This window comes from Rhinatrema bivittatum, chromosome 9, assembly GCF_901001135.1.
Source record: "Rhinatrema bivittatum chromosome 9, aRhiBiv1.1, whole genome shotgun sequence".
NCBI lineage: Eukaryota > Metazoa > Chordata > Amphibia > Gymnophiona > Rhinatrematidae > Rhinatrema > Rhinatrema bivittatum.
In genome coordinates, this window is record NC_042623.1 from 48,783,930 (window position 1) to 48,808,376 (window position 24,447).

The window sequence follows — 24,447 nt, forward strand, 5'->3', positions numbered from 1 at the left end:
TCCATTTCGTTGCCATCCCTAGATAAGCACAGGGACTTGGAAGAATACCGCCTCCTCCGTGAGTGTCAGTAGACTTTTGGTGTGGTATCTGGAAATTTCAGAGCCGGTCCGAAAGACAGACCGCCTGTTTGTCCTTCACGATGGAAGGAAGCAGGGCGAACCAGCTTCGTGGGCTACCATAGCTCACTGAATTAAGGAGGTGGTCATGGGAGCCTATGTGGGGGCAGGAAAGCCATTACCTTCTCAGTTAAAGCTCATTCCACTAGAGCTCAGGTGGTCTCATGGGCGGAAGCTAGACTGCTGTCTCCCGTCTATCAGCTGAGCGGTGACGTGGTCCTCCTTGGACACCTTCTTCAGGTTCTATTGCCTGGATGTACAGGCCTGAGAGGATTCAGCCTTTGCAAGGGCGGTGTTAACCAGCCACGGGCAGCCTCCTGCCTCGATCGGGAGTAGCTTTTGTACATCCCATTGGTCCTGAGTCCATCTGGCTACACGCTAGGAAATGGAGAAATTACTTTCCTGATAATTTCGTTTTCCTTAGTGTAGACAGATGGACTCAGCATCCCACCCACGGATGCCCAAGAACGGTGCCAAGGATTTGCCCGTGGAGTGGATATCGATTCCAAGAGATTACGGGTAAGCTGTCATCCAATCCCTAGATCAGGGCATCTATATTCTTACTGGGGTTCAGTGTTTATGATTGATTGAGTTCAGTTACAGTTATCCATTTTTAATCATTTTTTAAATCAAGTTTTTTCAATAGTATGTCCACAGTGGCTTTTGACGAGAATTCTGAAGGGCTGAGGTCACTGCAGGGGTGTATCTAGGGTGATGTCAGCCTTGAAATCTGACTCCGTCTCCATCTGCTGGGTAGGGAGCATAACCCATGGGTCCTAAGTCCATCTGTCTACACTAAGAAAAACAAAATTATCAGGTAAGTAATTTCTCCATTCATTTCAAATAAATGCACATCCCTATTATGTAGCTGGTTAAGATTTAGGTTATCTAGGTACACATAACTGGATAACATTAAATTGAACTAGTTATATTCAAATATGACTGGTTAGGTTTAAAAGTTATCTGATTTTCGTTACGCTGATTACTTTAGCTGAGTATATTCAGTAAGAGACTTGTCCTGTTGAATCTGTGACAAGTTATCCAGCTAACTTTAGGCAGATAACTGTCTGCTTGCATGCATACTAAATATGGACCTCCTTGTGTAAATTTTGGAAAAATTCCAAGAGAATATAAATAGTGACTGTCTTGATCCCAGAGGTAGGGCAGGAGATTGTTTTCCCATTCTTATCAGAGGAGGTGGCACTTCAGGGGCTTTTGAACCTTTTGTAATATTCTTTAGTTTTCAGACAACTCTCTCTCTCTTTTAGGTCATTTTGAGGTCCTTATTCAGAAGCATTTAGCTGGATAATTCAGAAGTTAGCCAGCTAAATGAATATTTGGGTTCTTATCTGGCCAAATTCTAGCTGGATAACTTTTTATACAGCTAAAATTTGGCTGGATAAGTTGGGGCATTCCAGGGGTATAAGTTGGAAGAGCTGAGTTAGCTGGATAACACCTGCCCTAAAGTTATTCAGATAAACCTATCCGGCTAACTTTAAGATAGCCGGATATATTCAGCAGGTGCTGCTGCTGTGCTGAATATGTAAACTGTTAGCCGGATAAGTTTATCCAGCTAACTTGCCAAGCCACAGTGGCTCTTTGAGACCGATATTCAAAAAAGCAGAGCTTCTAAATTTAGACACCTAAGTTAGGTTCCTATTTGCAATCAAACCTAGGAGCCTAAATTTTAAGTTGAAAATTCACCTAAATTTAGGGGCTTGAAGCTTATGGACCTAAATTTAGGACTGCTGTTCATTTGTCTAGATTTAGAGTCCTAAATTAGGTGCCAAGGTTGAAAATGACTGCTAAGCACCTAATTTTGTTTCTCTGCCCTTACTCTGCCCACTGTAACCACCCACGTTTTAGGACCCTAAATTAAGGACCCACTGAAACTAGGAGTCCATTTTCAGCTGCCAGCTGGCTAGAAAATGTAGCTGGATAATCTTATCTGGCTCACTTTAGTTGGATATTCAGTGGCGTGGTGCACTGCTGCATATCCCCTTTCATATCGAAGTTGGTCAGATAAGCTTACTTTGGCTAACTCTAGGGATGCTCACCGACAGCCCTAAAGTTATCTGACTGTCATCCCAACCATGCTGAAAATCTGCATTTATCCAGCTAACTTAGCCAGATAAGCCCTGCCCCTAACACAGACAAGGACCGAACTGGACAAAATGCATTTGATGTTGATTCCTAGGTGCTTAAATTTAGCTACCCAGCTCTAGCAAATGTTCAAAAAGGCCAATTTAGGAACCTAACTCCCAAAGTTAGACAGCCAAAACCTTAGTAGGTCTCTTTTTTTTTTAAACGTACCTGCTGTCTTGCTTTCCATAGTTACACTGTTAGCTCACTGTCCCTTTTAACCAGAACAGTGATGGCAAACTCCTGGCCCACTTTTGTCCAGATTTTAGAACTATGTAGATTTAGCTGACGAATATTCACGGAAGAAATCCTAAAAACTGCGTGTTTTTTGGCGCTCGAAGAGTGGTGTTTGCCATCGCTGCTCTCATAGCTGGATCTGCTTTTCTTTTTGGTTATGCTCCCCAGTCACTTGCCTGTGCTGCTGCCTAGATCTCAAGCCTGTGTGATGGAGGGTGTCTGTTTCTCTGCTCCTCGGAATTATTTAATTTTGCACCACCGCTAAGAAAATACAGCATAGAACACAATTTAGTGTAAAAAATATGTGGCATGGTCTTTCAATTACTTATACAAGTTATGTGTACAAACCTTGGGGCAACATGATGTTGAGGGGGTGGGGAGGGCCTGTTAGCCTTTTAAACAGAAAACATTACCCCCCCAAAAATCCTCACTCCACTTAGAATTTAACTACCTGATGGCTTTTCTTGCCAGTCTTCTCTGATTCAAAACCTTCAACCTTGTGCTCAGCTCTTTCAAACTTCAGGGAGAGACACCACCATACAATGCACCACTGGCCTCCTAGGCCATGGAAAATCCATATGATTCACGGTATTCAGGATTCTCCGGCAGCCGTCTGAGCAGTTCCTCGCACTTGCTCACTCATTTCCTGCAGCAGGTTTTTAAAAGTGGTCTACACTATCCAAAGGTAGTTTTCTTCTAATGCTATGATAACAGAGCCCTTTCTAGCCTGCAGCTAACATAGGCACACTCGACCACTTTACTGCTGATCCGAGACCAGAAACCAGAGCAATGTAAGTCGTGTTCTGTCCTGGAAATAGAGAAGTTTCTGCTTATGATGCTCTGAGTCCGAATCCTATGCCCAGCAATCAAACTTTGGACCCCCATGGTGCTTCAACTGTGCTGTTAAACTAGCCCTGGGTCTGCCTGGCTGTAATTTTTCATGGATTTGTTTAATTTTGGATCGTTGCTTGAAAGCAAATAAGTTGCTCTTAATCAAGCACATTGTACACCTGCTCTTTTTCCTCTGTTTTACAGTTCAGTGTTGCTGGCATGTTTGGCTTGTTTGAACTTTAAGCAAGTGCCCAGTGGTGCCATTAGATTGCCAAGGCATGGGGGCTTGTAGCTAGCATAAGCTACAGAACAGCAGGGAGCAAAAGGCCATTGACTGCCCAGAGAAAAATGTGTGTGTGTGTGTGTGTGCGTGTGTGTGTGCGCGCGTTCATGTAGAAAAATGTGATTCATCTTTTAAATCGAATCACATGGGAAGACAAAGACAGCTACCGGATACCTTTTCATTTCTAACCAAAGTAGGAAACTACTGTAAATATTTTACCTAACTTACAAAGAAAGAAATCCTATTCTGTTCTAACCACATGATTTTTTTTGATTTATTAAGCAAAGAAGGCAAAAAGTAAAAAGGAAGCTTATCAGATCTCTGTATAAACACTTACAAACATATGTTTTGTTCAAAGAGCAAGGCACTCAGAAACTAACTGCATGTTTCAGCTCATTCTGCCATATAGGTTCCTTCCCTAAATAAACAGTATTTCATTACAATGTTTTCGAATAATATGGTTAACAGCTTTCAGAATTTTTGAGCTTGATGCTTTTTCTGAAAATGCAGCATCCGTGGCAAAGGATCAAGTTGAGCACCTGGCGAAAAAGTATAACAACACCATTCCTCTTTGCATGGATGTGCTTAAAAACGATGAAAAACTCTCCCTGCTAATCAAGAAGCACAAGCTGGTGGTCAGGTGAGCAGCGTGCGTTTGGAAACGTTTGCCCTCCGGTTGCCAGGACGTTTGTGTGCACTGTCATTCCCAGCCATGTCTGCTTTTAACTTTTGGTTTGTCTTTTCAGCTTACTGCCTTATTCAGCTCATCCCTTGGTGGCTAAGAAATGCATTGCCAATAAGGTGAATTTGGTCACAGCTAGCTATCTAACCCCTGCCATGAAAGAACTACAAAGAAGGTACCGATAAGGAACGTAAAAGACTTTTATACTTTTTATTTATTTTTGGTTGCTTTTCTTTTTCTCTCCTGAACTGTCTTTATAGGTATTTTGCTGCCTTTGTACTATAGAGGCGGTTATCCTACAGTGTCCTACTGGATTGTAGTACTAGAAAGGGTTTTGTACTTGGTGGCGCATGGGGGCTTCAGGGAGACATTTGAAATGTGGAATTACAAAAAACAGGAGTGCCTAACTTTTTGGTGTGTATCCCTCCTTGGTATCTTCTTGGGGTGAGAAGCTTTCCTTTCAGAACGGTTCTGGCTGGGGGACGCTATTCGGCGGTTGATGGGAGCAGACTCCTAAAACCAGAGCGCTGTCCCTCACAAACCTTCTTACTGTCTAATTCAGCGAAAATAACCCGAACTATACGGAGAAAAGATCTACAGGGTATCACTTACCAACCACCACACATCTTCCAATGGCAGCAAAAAGGAAAACCGCCGATCTAAAACAATTTTCATATGGGAAGCTGCAGCCAGACTCAGGGCCTGAAGCGGATGCAGCAGCGGACATCAGTTCAGACGAAACCGACTTTCTACCAAGTGTTCCTAGCGTCCACCCTATGCTGGAGACCAGTTTGCAATCTGACTCACTGTCTCAGAATGAGATATGCAACTGGTTTATAGAACTGCGGTCTGACCTGCGCCAGCACAAAACTGATCTTATGGCCGCCATGGCGGACCTCAAGGAGGAGTTCAGCGCACTTGGCACTAGAGTGGATGAAATGGATGTGTGGCTTGAAAAGCATGGAGAGATTATTAATCAATTTAATAAGCAGCACACAGAAATCCGCACTGAGCTATCTTCCCTGGCCAATAAAGTCGAAGACCTCGAGAATCGCAGTAGGAGGAGTAACCTGCGTATATGAGGGTCCCAGATAAGGTGGAATTTGCAGACGCGACTGAAGTCGCTCAACAAATCTGTGCTTACATTCTCGCAGCGAACAAGCAGGAGCAGAATAATGCGGTCCCGACGCCATGGGATATCTACCTAGATCGGGCACGTGGACAACGCAATGATTCTCGACCGCGCGACAATTTATTTTCACAATTGTTCCCAAAAGACTAAAGTGTACGAAGCGGCACGGAGGATGAAAGAAAATAGTTGGAAAAATGCTAATCTGGCAATCTATCAAGATCTGGTGCCTGTTACCTTAAGCGGTAGGTATGAACTTCATGAAGTCACAGCGAATTTGCGTGCCAGCATGATCAGGTACCGATGGACCTACCCCTTCGGACTGCAGTTTCAAGTGAAAGGCATTACCTACTGTATAAAATCACTGGGGGAGGCTGTAGAGGCCTTCCAGAGGCACAACCAGCGGCAGATTCACGATGTCGGCCCGGCCCGGGTATTTGCCACCCAGGCCGGCCCAGGACACATCACGTGGTCTGCTGAGCGCGGCTCTGTCACGGCCGCGCACGGCAGACCACATGACTGGAGCGATTGGCCCACCGGGGGTGCCCGATCCCCCGATAGGCCAATCCGCCCCTGGGCACAACTCCCTGCAAACTTCCAGGCCCCTAAGATTGTGCCGGCTGCTGACAAAATGGATACTTACCCCAGATGGCAACGGACTGGTAAGGGTGGCAAATGCCTTTGCAGGCAATCGGATGCTCAGCAATCTCCTGTCAGTGACCAAGGCTGAAGGACAACCGTTAGTCTTATGGGACACAACGGGTAACGGCCTGCAGGCTTGTTGAAGGAGGTTCCAGAATTTAAATGACTTGTCCAGAGGATTAGCACACCAGTGCTAGCCAGAGACATTAATTCACTGTTGTTTCTGAGTTCTATAACTTCACATACAGACGGTTATAACTTAAGTTTTTTTCGCTATCTTTCGCTTTCAATTTCTGTATTATACAACAAGCTGTTTAGAGGTTTGTGGGGGGAGGGGGCTAGAGGAGTGTCTGGCCTCATTAAAAAATGCTGGTTCTCCCCGGAGTAACTTATTCTGTGAAAGTTAGATGGAATAGTTCCAGATTATTGGGCATGGTAACAAGGGTTTTTCATTTTCAGATATATATATAGCGGGTAGGGTGGTGAGATTTTCTAAGGCTGTGGACACCTCTGTGCTTTCTACGGGTAGGCCTCACAGAATACTAACACTATTGAATGACTTGGGAGCGGTTTCCCACAGGGAGAGGTCCCTGTGTTTTACAACTGCTAATGGCTATGCGTATATTTTCGCTTAATGTGAAGGGGCTAAACACCCCACGGAAACAGCTGCTTTTAAAAAAAGTTACAATCTCAGAATGCAGCAGTGGCCTTCATGCAGGAAACACATGTTAGAAAGCGCTACGAGCGCCTACTCACTTTCTCACAATACACAGGTGCGCACTGGGCTGCTAGCACTAAGAACTCCAGATACGCAGGGGTGGGCATTTTTATTGCCAATTCCCTGATTCATGAAGTGTTGTTTAAGTTTCTAGATCCTATGGGTAGATTCCTATTGCTTAAAATACGGGTGGGTTCTAAAATCTTTACCCTTTTTAATGTGTATTTCCCAAACACAAGTCAAATTCCATTTTTAGCTAGCATTGATCGGGTACTCCAGCAATATACAGAGGGTGAACTCATTCTTGGTGGTGATTTTAATGCCCCTTGGGATCCCAAAGTTGATAGTTCAGCTAAAGGCAGCCCTGCCAAGGGTATGAGGAGTGAATGGCATGATTTCTTGGAGCGGTAGAGCCTAGTGGATATTTGGCGCCAGAGGTTTCCCAAGTCACGTTCTTACACCTTTTTCTCTAAGCCCCGTAATTCATACTCTCGAATTGATTATTTTTTCATCAGTCATACCTTTCAGAACGCAGTGTGCTCAGTGAACATAGACAACATTCACTGCCATTCGCTCCTGGAACAACATAACAGAAAACATAGCCAACAAGCTCTGTCCTTCAACTACAAAAAGATCTCACACCAATGCATCCAACAGACAACCGTGGTTCACTAATGAACTCAGAAAACTAAAACAAAGTTTAAGAAAAAAAGAAGCGACTTGGCGCAAAACCCCTTGTGACATCACCATTTTTTCATACAAATCCACACTTTACCAGTACAAATCTCTCACCTCAAAATCAAAAAAAGACTATTATGCATCTAAGATTCACAACCTGGTTTTTGACGCCAAAGCCCTCTTCGCTTATGTCTCCAGCCTCACTCAAACCATTCCGCGAGAAATCCCAGGCAACATGGCACAACCCAAAGCGGAAGAACTCGCTCAGTTTTTCCAAAATAAAATCACCAATCTCTTAACACAACTGCCTTCCAATACAGCCGACCTCCAGACATATCAACAACCTGCCCACAAAAACGTCAGCTTAAACACCTTTGAACCCGTCTCTTCCACGGAGATACAAACCATCCTGAGAAGAATGAAACCTTCGTCTCATCCTGCAGACCACATCCCCTCCAAACTTCTTCTATCTATTCCAGACACAATAGCCACTTCATTGAAAAAGATCATCAACTGCTCTCTAGCCCAAGGAACCTTCCCAGATGATCTTAAAATGGCCTCAATCTCACCGCTCCTAAAGAAACCCAACCTAGACCCGAAGGACCCTAACAACTTCCGCCCCATAGCTAACCTCCCATTCATCGCCAAGATCATGGAAAAACTAGTGAACTCTCAACTCTCAGATTTCATCGAAGACAACAATCTTCTCTTCATCCCACAACACGGCTTCCATAAAAATCGAGGCACAGAATCCCTCCTCACTTCGTTGACAGACCATATCTTACTGGGCCTCGACAAAGGAAACTCTTTTCTATTGATCTTGTTAGACCTATCAGCAGCGTTCGACACGGTCAACCACACCATCCTCTTAAACCAGTTATCGTCCATAGGAATCTGCGGCACCGTCCTATCTTGGTTCAAAACCTCTCTCAACAACAGAGGTTACAAAGTTAAACTCCAAAACAAGGAATCCTCAAGATTTGACTCTGCCATAGGAGTCCCACAAGGTTCTTCATTATCTCCGACTCTATTCAATATTTACCTGCTTCCTCTTTGCCAACTTCTCACTGACCTCAATCTAAAGTACTTCCTATATGCAGATGATATTCAAATCATCATCCCCGTCAAAGACACATACTCTAAAACTCTTGACTACTGGGAATCATGCCACCAAAAAATCAAACAACTTCTCAACAGCCTTCACCTCATCTTAAATTCCTCCAAGACAGAAATCCTACTCATCTCTCCCGAGAACAATACACCTAACATTACTCTTCCCACCAACCTACCTACTGCACAAGTTAGAGACTTAGGAGTGTTATTGGACAACCGGCTAAACTTCAAGGCACACATCAACAAAACAACCAAAGACTGCTTCTATAAACTCCAGGTTTTGAAAAGGATAAGACCTCTCTTCCATGCTCAAGACTTCAGAACGATCATCCAGGCAGTCATTTTTTCAAAATTAGACTATTGCAACTCCCTATTGCTAGGTCTGCCTTCTTCCTATTCCAAACCATTACAGATGGTGCAAAATTCAGCAGCCCGACTACTAACTGGCACAAGAAAAAGAGACCACATATCTCCCATCCTGAAAGAGCTACATTGGCTACCCGTATACTTCCGTATCATGTACAAAACCATATGTATCATTTTCAAAACTATACATCAATGCACTTCCCTCGATCTTCAATTTCCTCTACAAGTATACAACTCGACAAGACCTACCAGAGATGTTTATAGAGGCACACTCCAAGTTCCCCCTGCAAAAACGACTAGACACATTACCCTAAGAGATCGCGCCACCTCCACAGCTGGCCCCCTTCTGTGGAATTCATTGCCCACAGATCTCAGACTGGAACCTTGCCTCCCAACTTTTAGGAAAAGACTTAAGACTTGGTTATTCAAGCAAGCTTTCCAAGACACAATTTAATGACACAATCCAAGGACACAACCCAAGGACTCCTCAAAACATTCAGCCATTAATCATGCCATTTGTACATAACTTGTAATGTGACTTGTATATCGTTTAACCATTTATTCTTTCCTTTTTCTTCCTCTTCACCAAGTTCTGCCACCCTTGTTAATTGTAACTGTACTTTCGGTCACCTGAGTTCTAGTTTGATGTATTTAATGCACTCCCGTTTCATGTAAACCAGCAAGATATGTTCTCGTGATTGCTGGTATATAAAAACCTTAAATAAATAAATAAATAAATAAACAAACAAACAAACAAACATAATGTGGTCAGACCATGCACCCATATGGATAGAGGCTTACCTACAAGACTCAGATCCTGGGCTCCGCACATGGCGGCTAAATGACAGTCTGCTTAAAGATAGGGACTTTGTTGTGCGCCTTGGCCACCAGCTGCAAGAATATTTTAGTCTTAATAGAACAGAGGGCATATCCCCCTCCACATTATGGGAATGCTCCTTGGCAGTGGTCCGAGGTATAATGATAGCTAGGGCTGCCCACTGCAACAAAACTCGAGAATCGGAGCGTAGGTCCCGCTTGAAGGAGTTAGACCTCTTGACTCTGCAACATACCACCAGTTTGTCACAGCATGTCTATCAAAAATTATTGAAGGTTAAGGACTCGTTGAGAGCACTTGACGATTCAGATGTTAGCCACCATTTAGACATGCTGAAACAACAATTCTTTGAAGGGGGCAACAAAGTGAACAGATATTTGGCTCAAAAATTGAAGTCTGCTAGGGCACAAACATTAGTGGCAAAAATACGCAACCCCCTAGGAGTAATAGAAACTTCCTCGATTGGAATCAGGAAGTCCTTTACGGACTTTTACGCCACGTTATATGCATCAGAGACATCTATTACGGATCCCCAGATACGAAACTACCTAGATACGGTGAATTTACCGACCCTCTCCAAAGTCCAACTTGAGTATTTGGACAAACCGACTACAACTTTGGAAGTCATGGCGGCTATAAAAAATTTAAAGATGGGAAAAGCTCCGGGGTTAGACGGTTTTACTGCAGCTTATTATAAAAAATTCTCATCTACATTAGTAACCCCACTCACAGATATGTTCAACTCTCTTCGAGGGGATGATTGTTTGGCACATGGGGCTAACACAGCGGGAATATCTGTTATAGCCAAGCCGGGTAGAGACCCAGAAGTCTGTGGCTCCTACCGGCCGATATCGCTGATCAATCTTGATCTAAAAATTCTGGCTCGGGTAAAAGCAGCAAGATTAAATGGTGTTTTACCTGGACTGGTTCACCCAGATCAGGTGGGTTTCGTCCCGGGTAGGTTGGCTGCCGATAATATCCGCAGGATTGTGGATATTATTGACTTGATGCATCATACTCACTCCCCTGCAGTATTACTATCTCTTGACGCTGAGAAGGCGTTTGATTTGGCCCAGTGTCCTTTTCTGTTTGAGACATTAAGACATATACGTTTTGGTGCCTATTTCATTACCTGGATCATGAAGCTGTATGATCACCCCTCGGCTAGAGTGAAGATCAATGGGAGATATGGAGAAGCGTTTTCTATAGGACGGGGTACAAGACAAGGCTGCCCATTGTCGCCCCCTCTTGTTTGCGTTATTTTTAGAATCTTTTACGAATCGCATAAGAGTGGCCTTAAATGTTCGGGGTATTAAAAGAGGCCACCATTACTTTAAAATTTCATTATTTGCCGTCGATATCATGTTCACCTTAACAGATCCTTTCATTTCTTTAAAGGGAGTCATGACTGAGTTAATGGCTTTCAGTGGTGTCTCTGGACTTAAGGTGAATTATGATAAGTTGGAAATTCTTAATATTACCTTACCTAAACCTGAGGCCCTTGTACTTATGAAACAACTCCCTTTCAAGTGGGCTTCCTCGGCACTGAAATATCTGGGAATCCGTATTGGAAGTCATGCATATCAACTCTTTGCTCTTAATTACACTCCATTACTAATATCCATTCAGAAAAATTTGGGGCGCTGGTCAAGGAGCACTTTTTCCTGGATGGGCCGTATTGCCATTCTTAAAATGAATGTTTTGCCTAGATTGTTGTACGTTTTTACAACCATCCCAATATTCATAGCATCTTCGATACTGAAAAAGTGGCAGAAAATTCTATTTGGTTTCATTTGGCGGAAGCGGCCACCAAGAGTAAACAGGTCTACTTTATACTTACCCAAAAATAGGGGAGGTCTTGGTGTCCCAAATCTGGCCTGGTATTACTGTGCTGCACAACTACGGGCTATAGTGTTTATCCATAAGACCACGTCAATCCCTCAATGGGTGTTATTAGAATAGACATTTGCTGGCCAGCTGCCCATATCCGCTTTACCCTGGCAACCGAAATCCACTTGGAGAGGGATCACTTATATGCTGTATGCTTTAGCCACTTCTCTATGGGTGTGGTCTCAATGGAGATCTTTTGTAGTAGGGCCTGAATGGTAAACTTTATTGACACATATCTTTGGCAATGCCTTAATCCCAGCTAATCAGCAGTCGGTTGCATCTCTTCAGTGGATTCAGGCGGGCATTATCCATGTAGAACACATCCAGACTCAGGGTGTTATCATGACAAAAGAGGAATTGGTTACTTGTTACCACTTAGAACACGTGGATTTTCTGCTATACGCTAGCCTATATCATGCTGTTAAATGGGCATTAAGACAGGGTATATTACGTATGACTGGCACACTGAAAACTATTGTATAAATGCACGTAATTTACATGGTATCATATCCAAAATATACACTCTATTAAATGGAAAATCCTCAGGCCACTTCCGGCAACAATGAGCATGGGCCACTGACTTTGACCAAACGCTCACAAACACAGAATGGGACCTCATATTTACAACTGCGCACAAGTGTTCTATATCAACTAGCCTGCAGGAGAACTGCTATAAGATGATATACAGATGGCATTACACCCCCTGTAATGATACATCGATTTTCACCTTTGGTGCCACATGTATGTTGGAGGAGTTGTGGTAGTGTGGGTACGTACTATCACATTAGGTGGCAATGCCCAAAATTAAATAGTTATTGGCCAGCGATCCTAACTTGGGTATTCTCTGTTATCCACAAAAGCATAGAGGTTAAACCATGGCATATTCTTTTAAATTTACCCATTGATACGTTAAATAAAGAAGCACAACGTTTCGTGCAACAAGTATTTATTGCAGCAAGGATAGAATTGGCAGTACATTGGAAAAACTGTATGTGACCAAGCCTTGCTAAGGTCCAGCATTGGTTACATAGCTCATATCAGATGGCGCGCCTTACAGCGGTCCATAGAGGTAGACTATCCTCATTTCTCAAGGTCTGGGACCCCTATGCAAGATGGTTAGAAGGCCAGGGATGAGTTGATCTCTTTCTGATTTTGTGTCCATCTGATCTTAGTGAGCTGAATAGACGGGGTGTAAGAACAACAATAGCACATCTTTATTTGCATCCCAACTTTATACAAACGTCAACAACTGCGTCAGCAGATCTCACCATTTACGTACCTATGAGTTGATTGCTGTAACTCTCGTTGCCTGAAGGGGTGGGAGGGAGGAAAAGATACTTTACACTATAAAACTTATTATTAAGGCAAAGGTCTGTAACTGACTTTAACTGTGTTTTACAAGCATTGCTGACAGTTGTGTATTTATCTTGTTTTGATAACAATGTTGTACTTCTGTTACTCTGTTTGCTTTGATAATAAAAAAAAAAGATTAAAACAAACAAACCAAAAAAGAATGGTTCTGGCTGTAGGGCGTAGGTTAGTTACCTTTCCAGGTTTTCACACCGCGTGACGCGCCTTCCTGCAGAAAGCACACACGCCACCCCCCCCCGCAGGGCTTTCCTAAGACTTAGGGCTTCTTACTTTGGATTTTTTTTTTTTTAAACCTTTTTTTAAAAAATCTGTCTGGTTTTATCAATTAAAATCTCATGTCATTTTAGTACATGAATTGATTAGTTTTATATTTACTAAAGGAGCTGAACGTTTTGGGGCTTTTTTTTCCGGCCCAGCAGTTCGGCCCCAGCCCAATTGGAACCAGGGCTGGGATCTGGTGCCTTGTGCCTTCCTTCACAACCTCCCAGGGATTTCATATCCCCTCCCCTTCCCTTCCCCCTAAATATCTGTAGGCCGATGTACGGGAGTACATTGGACTTGTATGCAGATGTGCGCCTTAAGTTTTCGACTGGGCTTAAGCTATTGTTTATATGTGTGAAGAGGATTTTGCTAAATTTTGGGGCACTTTTAGTACGTCTGCCTCATAGACTGGTCATCGCAGTGATGGTCCTTCCAGAACCTTGCAGTTGTGAGCCCTAAATCCAGCCATTAGGTGTCACTCTTAAGCAATGACCGGACTCCTCTTTCCTGCCCTCGGGACTGAACGCTGCCTCCGCAACTTCACCAGCAGAAGATCCAACCTGTAGATCGAACTGGCGACTTTCTGCCTGGCATTGTGCAGCACAGCCACTGGGCAGGCCCAGCAGAACCGTTTTTTTTTTTTACTTTTTTAAAATCTTTCTTTTAAAATCTTTTAATCGTCTGCCCGGCACAATAAAGCATAGTTGTTAGTGTGCCAGTGAACTATAAGCTGCTGTCTTCCTGTCTGGACCTCTCCGTGTGTTTGATTTGGAATTATTTATTTTGTGGTTAGATGCAGGTTTGAAAGTTGTTGAAACTCTCCAGGTGGGTCACACCCCAGGAACTGTTATCTCGCTGTCTTCTCCTTCAGGCTTTTTGTGACAGTTCCGTGAAACGGCTTCCCAAACCTGTCCTTGTGATGCTGCTGCCAGACCCCATATTCAGGCTGTCTTCCACGAATGTGCATTTACTGGGCCTTCGGTGGGTGTAAATAGAGCTCGTGCACATTCACAGTGGATATCCCGAAAACCCGGCTAGCTGTGGGATTTCTGGGACAAGTGGCTCCAGCGTTTGATAGCTCCTGGAGTCAGATGGGTGTGCCTGTGCTTCCCTCCTGTTCTGAAAATCCCCCAGCAGGCACGGGTTGCCGGGTGCATGGTGGAGTGAAAAGAAATCCTCCCAGAATAAAAGAGCAAGCAGATGCAGACTTTGGATCATTTATATAAGAGAAAAGAGAAGCGTAAATAAGTCACTCATTCGAGATACTTTGTTCAGGTAAGCACACCGGCTCCATTTTGTGGGAGCCCATTTGTAATCCGCCTGCAGGCTGATTTGAAAATCCATACTGGCACTGGAATGCAGGGGCTTTGCACCCCCAAACTTTGCTTCAGCTGCTGAAGTATGATCGGGGCTTTCAAAATGAAATCTTGCCCCTTTTTATCCCGTGGTTCACAAGGCACCTACTTTTACCCGCCCTGGGGGAGGGGGTGAGGGGAGATAATCGTGTTTTTTCGTGGTTTTGTTGGTGTAAAACAACTGCAAATTTTCCTCTGTATGCATAGGGTCTGAAACGAACTATTTAGCCCTTGCACTATCGCTTAATTAGCGCTCTTTAACATTGATTCCAGTGCAGAAGAAGCTGGCGTTACGATCGTTGGTGAAATGGGCTTGGATCCTGGCCTCGACCATATGTTGGCGATGGAATGCTTTGATAAGGCAAGAGAAGTAGGCGCAAAGGTGAGCCCAGCTGCCATGAACTCCAAGCCCACGTTCCACGTTTTATTTTTATACCACGTGGATTGTAAATTCCTGTAAAACACAGGAAAAATATTCTCTTTTCTATGGTTTATGTAATATTGGTTATATGTATTGCTTGCCCTTTTAGATAAACTTATTGCTCATGATGTGAATGGTTTCTGTATGTTTGGGATGCAATAGGGTATGTTATCACATAGCATACTTCAAGCAAGAAACCCCTAGATTTGTTTTACTTCTCATGCTCTGTTGACAGAAAGACAGATTCTCTCTCTCATGGTATCTATCTCTTAACCATGATCATTAACCACCATGATCATTAACCACTTTGATCATTGAGGTCGCTGCTTTAATCATCTGGGTTTTTTCTCCCACCTTGGTCTCCATAGGAGAGAGCTTACTGAATACAGCCATTGTGCCACACACAGTAACTCCCGCACAATATGAGTCTTTGGGAGCAAAAGTGTCTCATTCAAGAGAAAAATATGGTACATGCCTTCAGGACACAAAAAGGAACATACATCATCTTAGTTCCTGCAGGATTATAGGGCAGTAAGCACAAATTATGAGGCAATAGCATACAGAAAGACAATTACAGATAAAATCAGTCTTAATTTAAATCTGTGGGGCTGATATTTAGCTATTATCTGGCTGCACAGGTTAGCTGGATAAATTTATCCAGCTAACTTTAAGACAACCGAATAGCAGTCCTACGCTATAAAAAGTTAGCTGGCTAAGTGGCAGCCACTGACTGTGCCCAGATATTCAAACTGCGCCTCTTATCCAAGTAAACAGAAATGACAGCAGAAAAGGAACAAACGGTCCATCCAGTCTGCCCAGCAAGCTTATGGTAGCCTCACCCACACCATACAGGGCTCCCCTATGATGGTAGCATCAGGGGGTGGCATCTGCTGTGGCAAACAAGTTACCCCCATACTTAGTTTCCCAAGCCGTTAAAGTCAGGGCTCTTGTTGGTTATTGTCTGAGTCCGATTCCCTGTTATATTTATCTCTTGATGTTGAAGTAGAGAGCAATGTTGAAATTACATCACAAGTATAAGGCTTATTGGTCAAGGGTAGTAGCAGCTGTATCAGCAAGTTACCCCCATGCATATTTGTTTTCCTAGACCGTAAAATTGAATGTCCTTGTTGGTTGCTGTCCAAAACTAATTCCCCTTTTCCTCTTTTCCCCCTGCCATTAAAGCAGAGAGCAATAATGAGTTGCATCAACAGTATGAAGGCTTATTGGTTAAGGGTAGTAATTACCACACCAGCAAGTTACCCCCATGCGCTCTTTTCTTCATTTCCATCTTTTAGTCTTTAGGGATCCACAGTGTTTATCCCATGCCCCTTTGAAATCTTTCACTATTTTTGTCTTCACCATCTCCTCCGGAAGGATATTCCAGGCATCCACCACCCTCTCCATGAAGAAATATTTCCTGACATTGGTTCTGAGTTGTCCTTCCTGGAATTTCATGACCCCTAGTTTTACTAATTTCTTTCCAGCAGAGGTTTGCCGATTGTGCATCATTAAAACCTTTCAGGTATCTGAAGGTCTGTATCATATCTCCCCTGCACCTCCTCTCCTCCAGGGTATACATAATTAGGTCCTTCAACCTCTCCTCATAAGTCATTTGATGGAGAACCCCCCCCCCCCCCCACTATTTTTGTCGCCCTTCCCTGGACTGCCTTCATCCTGTCTCTGTCCCAATTGAGATAAGGGATCCAGAACTGAACACACTACTCCAGGTGAGCCCTCACCAAGGATCTGTACAAGGGGATTAGCACCTCCTTCTTGCTGGTTATTCCTTTCTCTGTGCAGCCCAGCATTCTTCTGGCTTTAGCTATTGCCTTGTCACATTGCTTTGCTGTCTTCAGATCACCAGACACTATCACCCCAAGGTCCCTCTTTAGCTCCGTGCACAACAGCCCTCCCCCCACCCACCCCATCACATACAACTTTTTTGAATTACCACACCCCAGATGCATGACTCTGCACTTCTTGGCATTGAATCCCAGCTGCCATATCTTTGACCCACTGTTCAAGCTTCCCTAAATCACATCTCATTCTCTCTGCTCCTTCAGAAGTGTCCACTCTGTTGCAGATCTTAGTATCATCCGCAAAAATACAAACCTTACCTTCTATCCTTTCTGCAATGTCGCTCACAAAGATATTGAACAGGACCGGGCCCAACACCGATCCTTGTGGCACTCCACTTAACACCGTTCTCTCTTCAGAGTAGGTTTCATTTACCATCACATGCTGACTTCTATCCATCAACCAGTTTGTAATCCACGCCACCAGCTTGGTGCTCACTCCCAAGCTTTTCATCTTATTCACAAGCCGCCTATGCGGGACCTTATCAAAACCTTTGCTGAAATCTAAGTAGATGACATTGAGCGCTTTTCCTGGATCCAATTCTTTAGTCACCCAAGCAAAAAAATCAATCAGATTAGTCTGATAGGACCTTCCCCTGGTGAGTCCATGCTGCCTCGGGTCCTGCAGTCCTCCTGCCTGTAAGTGGCATCATTTGCATATCTGGGCACAGTCAGTGGCTGGAACTTAGCCGGCTAAATCTGAATTTAATCAGCTATATGATGCCGAATATCGGGATATAGATATATCTGTATATCTATATAAGTATATGCTCTGGTTAATCTGAAATTTTGGTGTGCTGGACTTAATAGATTTCTGCTCGCATGTCTTTGCAGATAGAGTCGTACATTTCCTTCTGTGGAGGGCTGCCTTCTCCAGAATTTTCTGACAATCCTCTCAGATACAAGTTTAGTTGGAGTCCACTGGGAGTTCTGTGGAACACTATTCAGCCTGCCACATATTTAAGTAATGGACAGGTAAATCATATTTTTTCAAATGACCTCTCTTCCAGTGAAGGTAGGCGCTGGTAATTCAGCCACTAGCTAACTTGGCTAAGATCTACTGCAACGCAGCTGTACTGTTGAATATACTTGGCTGTCTTTTAGTTAGCCAGATAAGTTTATCCGGCTAGTTTTTGGACAGCCAAATAGCAGTCGAACACTTATCTGGCTAAGTAAGCCAGATAATGTTGAATATCAGAGTTCATCTGACTAACTGGGAGACGCCTCAAGGCTTGGTAGTGCTCTAACATGCGTTATATCAGCGATATACATGATATTTTGCATCTCCCTGCCCAAGTTTCCTCCCCTAGTACAATGACCTTATTTGCATGCAATTTGCTTGCATGAATAATGCAAATTGCATGCCAAAAAGGTCATGCATAAGCAATCCCATGCAAATATTTTATTGTGGCCGACCAAGAAAGGTGGTAAGCCATGATAAAATACTACCTCTTGGAAAAGAGGTTAATGTGAGGCGGGAGGCCCAGGATTCTGACGTGGGTGCCGAGGCTCCTGCTTCACAATAAAGCAGCAGCAAACAACAACAAAAAAAAATTTGTGGCAAAGAGAGGAGATGGAGCGGGGTTCAGGGCTGACCCCCGTCTCAACCTGGAGCTGCCAATCGCTGGCCCAGACTCCCCCAAAGTGTAAAATTTAAAAAAACTGAGCCCGCATGGTAACATTCCCACCCGTCCAGTCCTTAAAACAAAAATGTAGACCAGGCCCCGTCCCTGAGAATTAAAAACACAGAAATTAGCGCCTGGTCCCCTTCCTGTACCCACTCCCACCCCCGAAAGCTAAAAAAAAGGAAAGTAGGGTTCCAGCCCCCTTCTGTAATCACTCCCCACCCTCCCAAGTCCAAATTAGAGTCCAGGCCTCGGCCCCTCTTGGGACCGGTCCCCGGACCTTGCCCCAGTCACATGGCTGGGGCATGGTCAGGTTGGCACCATTGTGGAAAATGGTGCCTACCGGGCCGGGTGTGAGGTGCACCCAGCCCTGACGTGGGAACTCTGGGTGGAGGGAGGGGAGCTGAAGGCCCCCGGGACCTTGTTTTTCAATGTAACCTTTTTTGGAGGGCTCAGGCCTGGTCTTTATTTTTATTTGATAGACGGGGGGGGGGGGGGTGGGGGGGTGCTGAGGCTGTCACTGCACGGAATCATTTTTAAAATTTTGCACTTTGGGGGAGTTAGGGTTGCCTCAAGTGGTGGCCCTGGGTTGAGACGGGGGTCAGCCTTGATCCCTGCTCAGCTTCCCCATGTGGTGGCAAAATGTTTTTTTTGGGGTCCCTTCAGGATTTGGCCGCCCATTATCTTAAAGGGCTAGGCGCGTTCTTTTGCCCTGCTGGGTTTGGCTGTAAGACAAAATGCGCCATGCAGCTGCACTGTTTTTTTCAGGGGAGGGGCCCCTCTATTGGGGCAACCCCCCCACGATAGTGGGACCCCCTCCTGCAATAAAACATCGCGGATGAATGCATCCAGGGGTAAGTAAGCTGGACAAGTGACTCTGTCCCATCCCTCAGCTGGCTGACCTTTTAGCTGGATAAAAATTAGTGGCAGCCGCTGACTGTCCAGGTGTTCCAGTGGCGTCACTTAGCCTGCTGAGTGCAGCTGAAAATTGGGCCTATAATTTCCATAAAGGGCAACACTGGAAAATGGAAGTAGTTATTAAAATGCTTTTCCTGTTTGCCTTGAGTCTTTTTACTCTTGATTAATGAACTGCGGCTCAACGTGGCCACTTCCTGGTTTGGGCTTTTCTCTTAAAATAAAATGTGCAAGGGATCTCCGGAGTGATCTGAAGGGAAAAGCTTAGTTTTAAAAACTTTCTGTTCTAAGGGGAACCCGCGGTGCTTTCACTGGTGGCTTTGTTTATGTTCGAACAAGATGTTTAGATACCTGGGGCAGAGTCTGCGCCGCTGCACCAAGGGCTGATTCATAGGAACCTAGACTAGAACGGCGAATATATTGCCAGATCCATACTGTCTGTCCATTTACTGCAGAAACTATTGGATCTGCCTAACAAAAAGCCATGCTCATCTCACTTGAAACCCTGCCCTTCCCATATCCCCCCTTGCCATGCCTTGCTGTTGGAAGAAACGGTAGCAGTTTTTTGTGGTAAGGTAGTCAGTCAAAGCTTTGTTAGAATTACAAATACATGTAATATAACTACATGAAATAAGCCATATCTTTCATTCTCATTGGGTATAGCATTCAAGAAAGCACCTGCTTTTGTGGAATGGCAGGAGGGAGACCTAACTGGAAAAGCCCCGTCTGTGCTGAGCCCAGTCATTCTCCACCCAATAGTGCACTGCATTAATATATATGTCCTAGAGCAGGGCTTCCCAAGCTTATCCAGGGGGGGGACTACATTGAATGTGCATGAGATAAATTTGCATATACGGAGGCTCCGTGGTATGCAAATTTATCTCGTGCATATTTATTGTGGCTAACCTGAAGCCCTGATGGCTGTGGGGTGTGGGAGGCCCAGTCCTAGAGGAGAGGGAAAAAAAAAGAGACAGATGATGTACGGTACATTCAAACACCTGACATGCATAAGAAATAAACCTTTTTCAATGGAAAGACAGTTCTAGAACAGGAGGCTTGAAGGAGGTAGACGAATTGTCCTAGAACTTCAGTTCTACAGACACATGTGCGTTTTTTGTACTGTAGAGGTACTTTTTCTCCCCTCGCTGGCCTTATGACCCAGGCTCTCCCCTGTTTAGCTCTGCTCGCCAGTTCTTCAGAACTGGACACAATCATCTCGATGAGCTCTCGCCAGCGGTAGTCCTACCTCCATTTCCTGCTGGTTGCTCCAGCATTCCATTGGCTTTCCAACCTGCCTTGGCTGGCAGCCTCATGATCATTAGATGTGATCCATTCCTCCCGCTTTCTGCATCCCAAATGCATAACTGTACTTTCTTGCCTTTGAATCTTCCTTCCCTCTTTCTTGAATCTCTCCTTTTTTTCATTCTCTCTGGAGTTAATCCTACTTCTTGGTGAGATCAGTTTTGATATTGCATGCTGAACTGAAGTTGTGAAGTCTTGTTAATTGTTTTTTCATTTTTCCCAGATTGTTACTATCCCCGCTGGGGGATCCCTGCTGGATTCTGTGACTGTCATGGATTGTTTCCCAGGATTAAATTTGGAGGGTTTTCCAAACAGGGACAGTACAAAGTATGCTGAGCCCTATGGAATTAAATCGGCTCACACACTGATAAGAGGCACTTTAAGATACAAGGTAAGCAGTAGATGGTGTAACCCCATCCCCAGGGGCGGATTACTAACCAGTGGGGCTACAAAAATATTTTCCTAGTGTGTAGACAGATGGACTCAGGACCGGTGTGTTTTGCTCCCCTGCCAGCAGATGGAGACAGAGCAAGCTAATGTCACAGTATATATAGTCCTGCAGTGACCCCAGCCTGCCAGTATTCTCCATCTCCAGCAAATGGTGGAGGTGCATCTCCCTATGGTGATTGCTTCAGATTTTGGAAGGAGAATTTTAAATTAAGAAGGAAAAGCCCCGCTCTTCTGCGGTGAAACCAAATGGTCTCTCCCCCAGTTGAGAATTCCTGAGGTGATTTCCATGTTCCCTCAGATGTGTGCCTTGGTCCGGTAGCTGGATTTCCCGGCGTGGACTTAGCTGATTGTACAGCTTAAAAGGCAGTGGGTGCAGGAAGCCAAGCGTGGCAGTCATGGCAGATGCCCTCTTCCCCCGCAGGTGGAGACCATTTCTGTCCTCAGCCGGTAAGAGCTGAGCTCAGGTAAAGTTTCAAAATTTTTTTTTACCTTAAGAAACAGAGACAGAGGGATTTGTAGGACTTCCTCCGGTCTCCATGCTCAGTGCACCGTTCCAATGTTCCCGCTCCTGTGGGGGTTAGGGGAACTGGGCAGCCTGGCGGGTCAAGCAGTCCTGGTGGGCAACACTCCGCAGTTAGGCCTTTTGCCTGTGTGCCGCATGGAAGGCCGCAGTGGCCTGTTTGCGCGCGCTTTACTGCCTTCTGCAGGACGTCTGTGTGCGCAGTGCATCTGCTCTGCGCACGCGTTGTGCACTCAGCTTTGGGCATGCTTTTTGCACGCATAAAGTTTTAAGCATGGTGATGCGCTCAAGCTTTGTTGCACAAGTTGTGGGTGTGTTTTGCGGCACTTACTTTTGAGGCGCCTAATTTTTGTGCGCATAAAATTTTTTTAAGCGAGAGCCGTTTGGACGCACATTCACCGTTGTTTTGCACTGATGGAACCGGTGAACAAGAAACCTAAATGCTTTTCTCTCTCTGTTGCCTGTCCTATTCGTGCTTCTCAGCCTGACCTGTCTTCTAACATGTGTCAGCGCTGTTTGGGCGTTCAGGGAGCGTTGTCTTCCTCAGACTTCGCTAAGCCTGGATCCTCCCATCCTGATGATGGTCTGGTTTTGGCTCTGTCTGGAGGTACGCAAGACCTTGGTACTCCCTTGACTGACTCCTTAGCTGGTGATGGCAGTTCAGTGGACCCCGCTGCAGTTCCTTCTGAGTTTGGACTGGATCTGGCTGCCTTTTCTTGGGTGGAGTTTTATTTTTCAGGGTTTACAAGTCTTTCTTCAAGTGCAGTCCTCATCTTTGCCCAATCCTGTCAGGTTGGACCCTCAGCCGGTGGCCCCATCCTCTTCCAGTCCTATGGTTCAGCGCCAGGGCACGCCTCAGTTCACTGCAGGTATTCCCAACAGAACCCAGATGGCACTGATGATGAGGCAGATCCTGATTCCCTTGAAGATGGCGAAATTCCTCTGGGGCTGGAACCGTATTGGTCCATGTTACGGTTCTTTCATAGAGATGAACTGCCAGGCCTGATTTCCAAGACCTTGAAGATGCTGGGTGTTCCTGGTATGGATTCTTTGTCTGAGCCGAAGTAGAATACCATTTGGGTCAGACCAAGGGTCCATCAAGCCCAGCATCCTGTTTCCAACAGAGGCCAAACCAGGCCACAAGAGCCTGGCAAGTAACCAAACACTAAGAAGATCCCATGCTATTGATGCCAGTAATAGCAGAGGCCATTCCCTAAGTCAACTTGATTAATAGCAGGTAATGGACTTCTCTTCCAAGAACTTATCCAAACCGTTTTTAAACCCAGCTACACTAACTGCACTAACCACATCCTCTGAAACAAATTCCAGAGCTTATTTGTGCTTTGAGTGAAAAAGAATTTTCTCCGATTAGTCTTAAATGTGCTACTTGCTAACTTCATGGAGTGCCCCCTAGTCCTTCTCTTATCCGAAAGTGTAAATAACCGATTCACATCTAATTGTGCATGACCTCTCATTATTTTAAAGATCTCTATCATATCCCCCCTCAGCCATCTCTTCTCCAAGCTGAACAGCCCTAAAGCATAAAGCCTCTTGTTTTTTCCCTGTTGTAGATGCCATTCAGGAATTGATTGATCTAGAATGGGACACCCCAGAAGCAATTTCAAAGGGTGTAGGACATTGGAAGGCTTGTACCCCCTGGATCCAGCTGTGAGAGAGCATTTGCATTTTCCCAAAGTATGCCTTCTCTAAGTAGACGACTATCACCATGGAGGGAGAAGAGGCCTTGAAGAATGTGCATGATAGTAGGCATTGGCAATGACTTTACAAATAGCCTCCTGTTGTGCCCTTGTGGCATGCTCTTGTCTGCTTATCCCTCAGTTAGTTGATTATTCTGAAGTCAATTCCAGAGCAGTTATGGAATCCGCTGCCGCCTTTTTGGTGGATATGGACTGCCATTTGGTCCATACCTCAGCTAGATGAGTGGCTTGGGTGATAACGGCCAGGTGTCAACTATGGTTGTGAAATTGGTCAGCTGAGACAGCCTCCAAAGCTAATCTTACAAAAATGCCTTTTAAAGGCTTGCTTTTGTTTGGTAGTGAGTTGGAGACACTGAACAGTAAGTGGGGCGAATCGCCAATTCCTTGGTTGCCGGAGGATATGCAGCAATTGCAGCACCCTTTTGGTATGAGGGGTCGTCTCCAGGGTTCCAAGCGGTTTCGTCCCTAAAGAAGACTCGGCCTTTCGGTAGGTCTCAGTCCTTTCGTCCCAGACAGCCGAAAAGAGGAGTGGGCTCGGGTGGTGCATCTTCCCGAGCTTCCCAATGAAGGTTTGCCGACCCATGTTCAGGAACAAGAGATAGGGGGAAGCTTCTATCTCTTTTTTATCAGAGGTGGGTCGAGATCACATCGGATTAGAGGGTCCTGGAGGTGATACAAGAAGGATGTGCGCTGGAAATTCATAGTATTCCTCAGGATGTGTTTATGGTGTCTCCTTGCCACTCCCTGCAGAAGAAGCAGGCAGTGGAGTCTATGTTTCTAAGGCTCCTCACGCTAAGGGTTGTGGTTCCTGTGTCCACATCTCAAGAAAGAATGGGCGATATTCCATTAATTTTGTTGTGTCCAAGAAGGAGGGTTCCTTTCGTCCCATCCTGGATCTCAAAAGTGTCAACCGTCATTTGAAAGTGACTCATTTTTGCATGGAAACCTTGCGTGCTCTGTTAATGGCATGCAGTTGGAATTTCTGATCTC

General features: G+C 44.8%; 1 protein-coding gene across 1 annotated transcript in view; it reads left to right on the forward strand.

Annotated features, from left to right (window-relative positions):
- AASS (aminoadipate-semialdehyde synthase) overlaps positions 1-24,447 on the forward strand; it is a 119,864-nt gene that overhangs the window by 66,880 nt on the left and 28,537 nt on the right. The window contains exons 15-19 of the mRNA XM_029615165.1: positions 4,121-4,250; positions 4,357-4,467; positions 14,924-15,032; positions 17,762-17,902; positions 20,993-21,160. Of these exons, the coding sequence (XP_029471025.1) occupies positions 4,121-4,250; positions 4,357-4,467; positions 14,924-15,032; positions 17,762-17,902; positions 20,993-21,160 (659 nt within the window). The remainder of the gene's footprint in view (positions 1-4,120; positions 4,251-4,356; positions 4,468-14,923; positions 15,033-17,761; positions 17,903-20,992; positions 21,161-24,447) is intronic.